Here is a 13,482-nt window from a genome sequence, read left to right as displayed (position 1 = left end):
GGGGGGGGGGGGGAGTTTATCTCCCAAAACCTCCCCTCGTTGCGCCACTGCTTTGCTTCGCTATATTTATTTAGCTTCATCCGCTTCATCTTGCGCCTGATAACAAAACAAAAACTGTTGTTTATCAGAAGGTGCTTGACGCAAGATATTAAACCCGAATGTGTAGGGCTCACCGTGGTGCGTTTACGCATGCAGTACGTTTAAGCAGAGCATTTTTTCCAAACAGAGATACTGAAACTGGCGCGCCTTAGGTCATTTAATGCGAATGCTGCCTCATAGGGGCTTTTTTTGCACGATATTGAGCATCAGTCAAGCGTCGGTCTGGGGTTGTGTCAACCTCCCCCCTGAATGGGCCAAGTGTATGCAACAGACTTGGACCTAAAAACATTTTTTTTACAGCTAATAACCAACCACAGCTAGTAATAGCCAACAACTGAATGCGTATAATTTTTATTTCATGAACTGCTTTATTAAACCACAATGCCCAAAATTTCTTAACCTAAAATGTAAGAAAATTTGTTGAAAAAAATCCGCGTAAACGTGCTCCGATCCACCCTATGTAGATTCAATAAAGAAAATGTCTTTCTGACAAGCAATTTTGGTACTCATTTACGTAGTTTTATTGAATTTGTATCCTTATTTTATTATAATAAACATGATTAAAAACGATACAGCCGCTCTTGATTTATAAATGGTGTAAGTAAACTGTAAGTTCATTGATTGTTAGGAGGTACGAAGTTCGCCGGGTCAGCTAGTATGTTTATAAATGGAAGCAGATTGGATTTTCAAATTACGAAAGTAACAACCACACCCCCCTTCTTTAGTCGTGCCGGTAGTGCGCTACGTTCTTTATTCGTGCTCGATTATAATCTTAGATTTGTAATTTTTGGTACTTAAAACACATGCCATCTTTGAAATTGTGCTAGTAGTCCAACTTAACCTCGATAAAGGAGAAGCAGAGAAACTGCTAAATTGCCCTTTTCCGGAATTCCGGGCAGTCCTGATAAAAAATTAATATAGCTTTTTTTTCTCGAAGACGAAGGGAGAGCAATAGTCTTCAGGGCCACTCAACCACTGCATTTCCATTGGACTGATTTGCAGAAATGACGAATGACTCTCCTATCATTTATTTTCTGCGAATTTCTTGCCGGGAACGTATTTTATGTTTTAAATATAAACTTGCAGAGAAAGATTAAAATATTCCAGCTGGTCACCTCATTAGATCATAAAAGAAAATAAGTGGCGCACGTATTTAATTTGAAAGGAAATAGAGTTCAAGCAAACCTCACTTTTTATTAATAAATCTCACGGTGGATTCCGTAATGGAATAACCATTTCGCTAAGTAAAAATCACAAATTCCACGAGAAATTATTCGTTTTATTTCCCGAGTGCTTATTTATTCCGGAATTGAGTGCAGCACAATTTGTAATTATATTGCTGGCATTCATCTTTCATCATTTAATTAAAAGCTTCAGTAGAATTTTGATCCGAAAGATTTAGCTGAATTAGTGCGAATATATAAAAATTAATGACACTCTTAGCCCTTGTTTAAGTTATAAATTCATGTGAATCTTGGCTATTAAAAATACCGAATGTGTGCATTTCTCAATGGGAGACATTTTTGAAGTATAGCCTGCCATCTGCCATCTGTTTTTTTCAATTATTTTAGCTCATTACTGCAGATTGGCTACAAAAAATAATACCGACAGGTGTACGTATTTAATTCCCATTTTTGGTGATTATTCCATCGCAAATAGTTTTTTCTATCAAATGGAATTTATATTAAACCGAAAATTTATTTTCCTCGATGTCTCTCTCTTTACTGCCTTTAATGAAGCATAATGCGAAGAAAAATAATTACACTAACATGCTTTTGCTGTCTTCATGGCACAGAGGTCATATGATTCAGTGATAATGCTCAATTACGGATAAATTACCAATTTTTTTCCTAATTTTTCTCTCCGTGCCTTTTAGTCGAATATGAACGTAATGGTGCCTAAGACATTTTCGGAGAGATTTATTGAGGATGTTTCAAACTTCCTCAATCACCTTATCAACCGGGATGCAAAACAATGATACCTTTTGGTAATTTTCCGATACAATTCCATTATGCGGAGCAAATTTCTCTTCCTATTATTTTTCTCTACTTAAAGCATTTCATAATAAGCCATTAGGAAACATCTGTTCTCTAAAGCGGAAGAAGAACATCTATTTTTGTGGGATGATATTTTTTCAGGAGTATTAAGAGGTAATAATAATAAATTGTCTTTATTCGGGCGAGGTTGAGACTAAGAAGTCTCCTCTTCCACCTAACCCCTCGATAGCGTCAATGCAAACATATTTAAAAACGGTAGTTAAACGTTTATAATACAAAAGATATACAATATGCAATATTTGTGAAATGTCAAAAAAGATGAACAATTATATGCGAACATTTTGTGTAAAAAAGATTTCTGTTTGTAGGAAAAAAGTATGAGGATAAGGGTTTAGTATCTTTCAGCGAAAAAAAACCCACTGCAGAAAGGGGGGCGTGAAAAACCTGCGAAAACCTACTGTGTGAAAGCTAATGTCATGTTCCATGTGAAATACAACATAGAGAATGAGGTACAAAGTATACAACATAGAGAATGAGGTACAAAGTATACACATGCAATCGGACCACGTTTGAGTGAAGGATGTTAGATAAGCGGGGTAGAGGAAGATAGTAGGATTTATGGATAGGATAGGGGCAATCGGCAATATTGTGCTAGTAGAGGGAAGCTCAATGTGGAAGAGACTAGTTGGGACTGGCCGGGGAGATTCACCAAATTTTCCATGTAAACCTAACTACAACAGTGGAATACCTTCACTCGCGCAGTAATTGAACACGAAGGTTAATTTGGGGATAAAGCTAATCCCAGATCAAACCAAAGGCTTTTGAATTTCACACTTTCGGGGTAGGGGGTTGAACCATAATAACTGATGCATATGACTTCTGTTGCTTAAGGAAAACAAAAGCACTTTAGTCTAATTTTTTCTTCAAATTTCGCTTCATTGAAGGCAGTTAAGAGAGCTACATCGCGGAAAATATTTTTTCGACAAATATAGGTAAATTCCATATGACAAAAAATATTTATGACTGAATCATCACCGAAAACTGAAAGGAAATAAATTTTGCACACCTGCTGGTAGTTTCTGTATCTGGGCCACTTCACATCTCCAGGATGTATTTTTTGGGTGTTCGAAGGCATCAGCCGGGGTTGGAACCCGGGATCCTTCGGTCTACTACCAATCGCTCAATCAACTGGGCCACCACCTCCCCCATTTTTCACTAATACAAGAACAACTTTTCGCCACATACCTATGTTGAATATATACATATTCGCCCTTTTCGCACGTTCATAGGGACCGGGGAGAAGGGAGAACTCACCTTGACCCTTGGGAAGGGGACGCTCACGAATATTACATTCTCCAGCCGGGAAAGATGCAAATATGGGCACTCCTGACAGTGACGTCACCGCGTAGGTAGGCGTGCTTTGTTTCGTGCGCTGTGCGGGTGCTCGCCGCTGGTTGGTCGTTACCGACCCATGGCGCGCACCCGATTGGCCTTTTTCATTCCATTATTGAGGAACCAGTTGATTCTTGGCGCGAATGATACAATTACACTCGATATATTATGATTTCACTCTCTAGTTGATTCTTTTGCCATCACATCAACTTCTGAGTCAAAAGTTCGTGACGTTTTGGCAGCAGGTGCTACAAAGTATTTGTTGTGAATTATTTTCAGTCACAAAATTTGGCTAATTGCAATTGTAACGCTAAGAATTTTGTAGGTTCCACCTTGAGGTAAAGGTAATTTGAAAAATAATTATAATTTCCAGGTATCACAGAACCACTAGGAATTAAATAATATTTAGGAAGATGTGCCGAGAAAAAATATGCACGCAACCCTCCCTGGTCAAGCTGATGGAATAGATCTAGGGTCTCCAAACTACGTCCCGCGGGCCCTATGTGTACCGCAAGGGCCTCTCATCAAGCCCTTGGAGACATTTTTACGCAATAAAGAAAATACGAAAATCCATTTGTATTCTGCAAGATCAGCCGGATGCTTACGTGGTCGGTTGATTGAAAACTACCTCTACGTTTTGATTCTTTTTTATTTGGACCCCTAATGTTTAGCCAAAATGCTGTTTGGTAGTGAATGCGGGCGTCGGGCGAAGAAGTTTGGTAATCCCTGGAATAGACCATTGATTTAGAACCATCTTAACTTCATCTGTAGCGCATATCCCCTCAGGAAGCAGACTCAATTTATTGAAGAATGAAGCATGCATAAAAATAGAAAAATGAGGTAGTACCTGCATAAATGCTATAAGAGAAACTCCATCCGAGATGAAATATTTCATGCATTGCCTTGATTTTTCCCGATTTTCAAATTGAGTTCGCTCAGAATTTCATACATGAAAGGCGAAAAGTGTAAATTAATAATCTTTGTTAATGAAGAAAATATTCAGTACCTACCTAAAAAAATCTTTTGTCAGTAAGTTGAGCCGCGCGATTGATTGACATTGAAAGATTGATGCGAGTAACGACACGTTTGCTGAGTCATACTACCCCTCTTTACTCGCTAGTCATGAAGACCATCGGGGCTACGTCCGAATACCTTTTCAGACGGGCAGGCGGATAGTAGACATTTTCAAGTGTGAGCTAGGGTAAATTCACCGTTCTCCCTCGGAGCGCAGAATTTTATATGCACTGTGGGCAGTAGAGAGGTGCTGATATAAGCAACCCTTCCTCCGACAAAAGTTGAAAATTGAGGTCTCGGAAAAAGTTAAGATGTAGCTGACCAAAATCTATTAGCTAATATTAGCTAATGCTAATTAGCTAAATTTGGATTTATTTTAATAGTCCTATTAGCGAGCGCAATACGGAGATTTTCCGAAGCGAAAGAAATGAGGTATAGTTTCGCTATCAATGCAACGTAACCATTCAACCCAAAGAATCAGTGGTTAGGAAAATATTTTCTACTTTATATTAAAAAAACAAAGAAAATCGATCTGAAATGAGAGGCGTAGCAATTCCAATTATACATGACCAAGTAATTATGTTCATGTCCATGTAATCATTAATTTTTCTGATTTTCTGAATCGTGAATTTTTCGGACAGCGGAGCAATGTTAATCCAAAAAGTGGTTTTCCGTCGAAAGTTATTTTTTCACTTGTTCACCGTACAATGGTTATGCGTCTTACTTGTACGCTTCATACCTATTGATGTCTCTGAGGAGGTACTCATCAATGTGTAAGGTGATTGCCCCTATAATACAGTTTTGCATACCCTACAGGAGCAACTAAAAGTCACAAAAATCTCACTCCAAACGAATGACATTTCTCCATTCCTGAATCTTTCAACTTTCGCATGAGTGATAGCTTGGGCCCCTACCTTGTTGCTATGTACGAGTATGTTATCGTTAGCCGATGAAACCTCATGTTAAAACATTTTCCTTTTAGACGAATAAATAAGGTTTTGCCATATTTATCGAATACATTGTTGGGAATCGTTATTTTTGAGTATTTACAAGATGTTAAATGGCACTGTAACTTAATTACTGGTAAGTACATCAACAGTATTAACCCATAGTATCGTTCCTAAGGTTGTTTTTTATAGCAATAATCAAATTGGCGCGGAAACCTGGAAGTCACGTGACGTGCGATCGTTACCTTAGCAACGAAAGTAATAATTCAAGAGAAATTTAGCATAGTTACCGGCGGCTTAGTAAATAAAACATTATAAGTTTAGTACCGTTCAAGGACAAATTTTAACAAACTTGTTTCGAAGTGACATAAAAACGAGTCTTCGAAGAAAATTCTTTAACAATAGACGAAAATCACGAAGGATGATAATTCTTGCGTCCCTCTCCATGCAAACACTTCACGAGGCCTTCTTGGGTCATTTAAAGAGAAGAGAGGTTCACTTTTAAGTCTTCTGAGGTAATTGAAAATCAGGTAAGGAATGGTTCCTGCGATAAGATATTTACGAGTGCTAAAAAAAATAATCCATTCGAATTAATAATATATTCGATATTGTTGGGATAGCCGATTTTCGCCCTCATTTCCGCCTCTCAGTAGAGTTGTAAACCCATATTTCGCCACACACCCGTTCGGGGCCCCAAGGTGGGAGGAAAGAAATTAAGGGAGAGAGGCGAATAAATTCCAGTTTGGCACCTCAGCTTTTCCGACTTTCCTGCACCGCCCGAACCCCTTCCTTTCCCCTTCGAACACCACCGTGAGGCATCACTTAGGCATAAAGGCAGTGCCGCGCATGCGTTTATCCGATTCCGTGAGAGATAATCCTGCCCGGAGATTCGGTGTCTATCACGGAGGGGCCTCCATGGAAAAGATTGATGCGATGAAGGCCATTGAGGGGAGGGCGGAGGTTATGTTTTTTTCGGCCAGGAGACGTAATGAGGCTGTGTTTTATTAGTTTTGAAATACGCTATTGTGGATTATTGGTGGGGAAACTAATTCACTCCTGACAAAACCGTGGGATCATGTCACTATTAATACAAGGTAGGTCGATGAGTGAGTATGATCTGCGGGTACAAAAAGTAAGAATAAATGATGAAATATATATTCTGAAAGTCCATTATGATCCAAATCGAGAACAGTTTCCCCTCTTAAAAATAATCTAATCGGAGGATACAAATACAGCAAAACATACACTTTTATATTCTCTCCCAACAATCAATAATCTGAACTAACTGGTCAGAAAAAAAACAAAAATAAGGAATATCACGGCAACCAACTACAGGGATTGCAAATTTCTATATTAGCAATAAATAAACTCGGTCAAATTGAACATCTTTATGGAGGTTGCTGATGAAAACTCAGATAATCTAGATTTTAATTTCTTCGTAGGAGAGGCAGGTTAAGGTGGTAGTTTTTTTCCACGGCCCCTATATGAAACGCAAACCCCTCGGCGATGTGTCTGAGGTCTAATAGGCGAAAGCAAATGGTTGTTATAAATCTATATATATTATTTTTAAACATTGCGCATTTAAGTGTTGTAATGAAAAATTTATTGCAGAGCCAACCTAAAAATTACAATATTTTCCTTTTTTTTCCTAAATCAATTGTATACTCCCACACGCACAGTAAAGTGTCCACTGTTGTATCTAATAAGAAAACGCCTTCAAAAATGAGCACTAAATTTCAAGAATCTACCCAAACATTAGAGGACATTCTCACGTCCGCCCGTCTCCAGACTCGGCTTTCGTTAGTCTAATTCTCCTCGTCTCGATTTTTTTATTCTCGGGATCTGCTATAATCTAAAATTAAAGTAGAGGGAGAGACTGTTTTAATGAATGCAGGCTCAATGAGAGGGTGGACCTAGGAAGGTAATAAGAGTTCGTGTTTGGAATATTTCAATAATGCGGGTTTATTGGATTAATTATTATTCATCCGAAGAAATTATTTTTATAGCACTAGTATATATAATCGCACGAATCATTCCTTACCTGATTTTCAAGTACACCAGAGTGCTAAAAAGTACATCTCTCCTCGCTGAAAATCACCCAAAACGGCCCCGTGGAGTGTTTGCGTGGAGAAGGACGCAAGCATTAACACACTCCGTGATTTTTTTTTTGTTTTAGAAGAATTTTCTTTGAGGACTCGTTCTTACGTCACTTCGAAACTCATTTCTAAAAATTACCATTCACTGACATAGCCTCTGAGGAAACTTAACTTTTAATGATTTAATTATTCCGCCGGTAAATTTGCTAAAGTTTCCTCGAATTGTTACTTTCGTTACTAAGGTAACGATAGTACGTCACGTGACATCCAGGTTTTCGCGCCAATTTGATTGTTGCTATAATGAAGCAACCTTAGCAACGATTACTAAGGGCTAATACAGACGATTTAACTTACCAGTAATTTAGTTATTGTTATCAAGGGCGTCCCCAGGATCAAAACTAGAGGGGGGCAAGCCGAGGTCGTTCAGGTTGTAACACAGTAAATGTTATGAAATCAAAATTTCAAAAAATTGTAACTTTTAGTTTTTACAATAAATTGCTCGGAAAAAATATTTTTATTTTAATTACATGTTTTAAATCAATATCACTTTTCTTGGATTTAAAGAAAAATTTTCGAAACTTTCTTTGAATTAAATTTAATTCTGCTTCTGGGGGGTTGCTCCCTCCTGCCCCCGCTAAGTACGCCCATGATTGTTATTTAAAACATCTCGTATATACTAAAAAATAACGATTCTCACCAATATATTCGATAAACATCGAATGACCTAATTTATTCGTCTGGAAAGGAAATTGCTTTACCATGAAGTTTCATCGAATAACAATAATAAACACAGCAAGAAGAGCCACTTGTGATTCTGTACCGCCTTTGAAAAATATATGGGGGAAGACAATCAATTCATTAATTAAATTAAGGTTGGTTGACATGGAGCATATAATTAGTTAGCGAGTGCTATTTGTCAAGTCAGCTTTACGAAAATGCCACGGCAGACGAGCATCATAGATGCAAATTCATTTTTCTTAAAGTAGAAAATTTTAGTGTGCGTAATTTTTAATTTAGGGAGCGGGAGATGGGTGGATAAATCACATAATTATTTTTTTCGATGTCTGCTTTTAACATCAGGTAGATTTTTTTTCTCCAGGTTTACACAAAGATGAAAAAGTGAAGAAAAACATTAATACTAATTAGAAATTCTGATGGTCAGGTATCAAATGCGTTTGAAAAATTGGTTTCTGCAATGGATAATGATGAGTCACAATACCTTGGAATTCTTACTCTTCATCATTAGCCCTCAATGTTAGGATTGTTTGGATGCAACTTTACACTCAAATCTTGTATCAGCTGGCCTTTTCATGATTATATCTTCTCTTTCATCTCTAAATAAATGTTCCCAGTACGCATATTGAATTAAGTTCTACCTTTGCCAATCCTCCCATCCACTTGTCTTTCAATAACTTCATGAAGACCAACATGAGCCATCATGTGGCTGAAAAGGTATTCTTATCTTCTTCTTAGGAAGTTGAGAAGACTTCTCTTTTCTTCCACTCTTCTTCAAACTTCCTTATAATTTACTTGGCTGATACATTATATTTTCATGACACACTGAAACAGCTTGAGTGCTAAAGTAGATTACTGTTACACAGGCCTTGCTGACTTCCTAATGATACCTCCCCATCAACACAACACAATGTGGCCGAATAGTGGTTTACCTGTGGCAACCATGGCTATGGCTAGCCACAGCTTGCTGTATTATGGCCAGACTGTGGGTGCGATCCAGCAAGTTGTAATTTGGCTTGTCAAACACATGCACAACTATGGCCACACTTTGGATCGTCTCAGGAAGGCCATAGATTGGCAAACCAAACATTTGTAAACATAAGTATATTATGGTTTATTGATACAGGTTTGTTGGTGAGTGGAAGTTGGCTGATTCTATTGATATAAAGAAAGCGTATTATCCATACTTAACACACTCAATGCGGATGCCTTGAATTCAAGGCATCCCGCGCTAGCCTAAGACGCGGATGCCTTGAATACAAGGCATCGGTCCCGTTAGGTTTCTCGGCCCGCCATCTGCCTCCGCGTCTTCTACTAGACCCTGCAATTGTGCCCAGCGTCTCAGTGTGTCTTCTCCTGTGACTGGATACAAGTCGTTTGCTTGCAGCAGATTTTTTGCCTTCTTTTTATTATAATATATTTATTATAATTTTATTATAATATTTAATATTTTCGTTGTTAATAGTGCAAATTTTAATAATTTTGAACTATGCATGATTGTATACGATTAAAGAAGACATAATATCTGATATTATTGCAAAATATTTTTTCCGCGTGGCGGTGTGTTATGATAAATTTTCTCAGCATTGAGTGTGTTAAGCCACATTAAGGCAGGCCACACTTAGGCCACAAAATAGCCAGGGGTCAAAACCATTATGGGGCCAAAATGGCCACCCACTATGGCCACAATTGTTGTGTTGACTGGGCTGTGCTCTGGGCGCAATACCTACTGTTGTTGTTCCCTCCTCATACATGTGGGTTTGCATTGAGTACATTTACTAGATCGAAGAAAGGTCGGTATCCGCACAAGTATGTACATCGATTTTCATTAAGTTACTGTAGTAAGGTAATGGTGGGCCTGCCTGGTCTAAGGTTGGATTGATAATTTTTTCCTGAAGTCCTTATTGTTCCTTGTCTGCCAGCCACATAGCCAGAAATTTGCTTCGGGTGCTACTGAGTTGGTTGCAGGTTGCCTATACAACTTCCTATTTTGTTGTCAATTTGTATGCAGCGAAAAAGCACGCATTTTATTAAATCAGCAATATGCACATATATATTTTGTTTGGATTGTGCTGTAAGTTAAATTCATTATTGGTTATTGGAAAAAATAATGATATGTAACTACGATATCAAAACATTGGGAAGTCAGAGGAGGAGTCCATTGGGCTAGTGGCCTCCTTGGCAGATGTGTATATTGCATGTAGTCGCTACAAGGGAAAAGAATTTTGGGGGCTGATACCCCTAGAGGCCTGGCTATGTGCCTGGTGTCTGCAGATGGACTAAGATCAGGCCATAACTTAATCACCCATAGCATGTGTGCATCATTATTTTGTGCAAACATAACCACAGCAAATATGCCAAAAAAAAAAAAAAAACACTCAGCTGGGTATAGGAAAAGCACCATGAATAAACTTGGTATCTTCTCTTACGGATAAGAAATGATTTTCTATGCATGTCCTTACTTGTAGAAACTTCAAAACAATTTAATAGAAGAGAATTCTTTATTAATGGTATTAAAATTCTTTCACAGTTCTGGTTCCGGTGTCATCAACTGTTATTCCTCTACCAGTGTACAAAGTGGCCTATGGACTTGGTGTGGGTGGTGCTGATAAGCTCTCTAAGCCATCCGGACCAACTAAACTCATAACAGGTGATTTTATTGAACCTTTTAGCATATAAGACTATAAATCTTTAAAAATAAATAAACCTCTGGTCTCAAAAAATTTTCGAAAAAAACAAATTTTTTGGCACAGAGCGACTATAGCTGCTCTGTGAGGGTAGTGAATTAACTATAACAGCTGAAGGCTTACTAACAAAGGACAAAATATTTAACCATGGGGGGGATAAATAGTTACAGACACAGGAGCTCAATTTTCGCTCACTCCATTAACAGCAATAATTGGTCTGGTATATTAATTATAATAGCTTTAATTAAGTGGTGAGAAAAGGAGTTAGTTATGTAGTAAAGCAACTCCCCATCATGAATGAGGGTTGTTTTATTTGTTGATTAAAGTGTTTAAGAAAGAAAATTATAAGATCCCTGAACAATATTCTTTCATGAAAACTGGTCCCTTTTCTCACAGGTCAGTGGTTTTTGGAAATTATGTCTTCACAAGTATCACATATATATTCAGATGATTTTTAAATTAAGATTTGATTGTATGTTGTCATTTAACAATCACAGGTGACTAAATTAGTAAATCCTGCTGAGCTTTAGGTTGTCTTTCAGCCATTGCGGTATCAATGGTAAGTTGATTACATAGCTGCAGGGTATCACAGGCACCCGCCTTCTTGAGATCAGCTCTCTCCATCATGTTGGGGAAAAATGTCATTTTAATTCCTTGACCTATGTTATCCATGCTTGAAAATCTACCTTCAGAAAATTATGTAATCTTTTACTACTTGATTTGTACCACAATTGCACCATGAAGTGGTCCTTTGATTAGTGCTTCTAGTGCTCTATCAGCTCTTTGAGGAACTACTATCAGCGCAAAAAACGTACAATGCCGAACTTAAAGAATTTGTATGGAATTCTGCCGAAGCTCCATAGGGTCGAGTGATATATCGTTTTACTCATTGTTTATTCAACTACAACAATGAATCATTACACATTGTTTAAACATAAAAGTTTAGCTTCTACAGAGGAAAGACTGAAGATGAACACGAGAGAAACTATGCGTACAACGAAACGGTCGTCTTCTTCTTCTCGTCATGGGCAAAATATTTGATTGGTGCACTTCATTATATTTTATAGAGAGAATGACATCTTTGCATTAAAAACTGCTGTTCAAAATTAAATTTCACCCATTCTTTGTTGTTTTAAATGGATGAAAGGTAGATTTCAATTGCCGAGGTGTAGAAATTAAGCAAATGAATATCACTGTTCCGCACGTAGATGTAAAAATTATGTATATCCAAAACTTTTCACGTAAGAAAATGTTTATATCGCTCCTCTAACTTAAAATAAATCTCAAAGACGAAAATCATACTGCAGCATTGTAGTGCGATTCACCTACCTTAACATGGTACATGCAAAGAAGGGATTTTTTGACTAATGTGAACTGTTGTAATCAGAATTTTATAAAATTAAAGTTATTTCTTCTGTACAACTGGGGAATGATATTAAATTTCAATATTCATTGGAAAACACCCAGCCGATACATATTTGTTCTTCACAAATACTTCTCATCGGCTGGCTGGCAGGGTTAATGAAATTTGCATGGAAGTAAAGCATTCTTATGTGTGTAATTATTTACGACATAGATTATAATAATAACATTTCATATGATACCCCAGGAGTTATGAATAACCATAATATTTTTTTTTAATTTCAGTGAACAAAAAGAAAGCACAGATCAAGTCTGATTGGATTGAAGGCAGCACAGATGGAAGGCGTGGAAGATCAATTGTCAAAAAGCTTTGAATAATTTTTGGAAAATGCAAATGGTAGCATTTCCATCAGATTTCTCAAGACCATGGACAAAAATGAAACCACCTCATTAGTGTATAATCCATGACAAAGGAATTACTGCTAGCTTATACCCTACTACCAAACAAAATTTGGTTTACTAGGGAAATTGTGATTATGGTAAACCATACACTACATAATCAAAAATAGTATCAGCTAAATTTCTGGAGAGCTGTTATGACTGATAAAACTAGATAGCATTTTCTAGACTACATCCTCTTTAAAATAATGTATAATTGTAATTAATATGTAATATAGTTGTAAGATAACTCATTAAAAAAATAACACCCAGGAAGTAAGTAGAGCCTTAAAGAGGTATCCATCCTGTATAATTTTCCACATTGAAACCAAAGAAGAACTAGTTGTATAAATAAATTTAAGTCTAGCTTAAGAAAAGCAGTGAAAAATCTTCACTACAGAAATTATATAAAATGAGAAGATGTAAAAAAACTAAAGGAAGACAGCAATCAATCATTGATTTATCTTGTGTGGAATGAAAATTGAGATATTTGCTCTGTAGACGTAGCCGCCAATCATGTCTATGGAGGTAAAATATTTGTTGAGGTAATTAAGGTACACTTAAGTGAAAAATCTCATTAGCATAATTGAAAAAGCTTCAGTGAAAATTCAAGGAAAAACTGTGAAAACGTCAAATTGTGGGAAATTCAGGAAAAATATTTGGTGATTATATGTACAGAAAGAAAAATACAAATAAACCATTATTTACTCACCTA

General features: G+C 37.1%; 1 protein-coding gene across 1 annotated transcript in view; it reads left to right on the top strand.

Annotated features, from left to right (window-relative positions):
- LOC124154284 overlaps positions 1-13,482 on the top strand; it is a 39,134-nt gene extending 25,652 nt beyond the window's left edge. The window contains exons 2-3 of the mRNA XM_046527907.1: positions 10,811-10,930; positions 12,615-13,482. Coding sequence (XP_046383863.1) covers positions 10,811-10,930; positions 12,615-12,703 — 209 coding nt within the window. The 3' untranslated portion in view covers positions 12,704-13,482. The remainder of the gene's footprint in view (positions 1-10,810; positions 10,931-12,614) is intronic.

The sequence above is a fragment of the Ischnura elegans genome, chromosome 2 (assembly GCF_921293095.1).
Source record: "Ischnura elegans chromosome 2, ioIscEleg1.1, whole genome shotgun sequence".
Taxonomy (NCBI): domain Eukaryota; kingdom Metazoa; phylum Arthropoda; class Insecta; order Odonata; family Coenagrionidae; genus Ischnura; species Ischnura elegans.
Note: the sequence above shows the minus strand (reverse complement) of the source record. Positions and strands in the feature narration are given on the sequence as shown.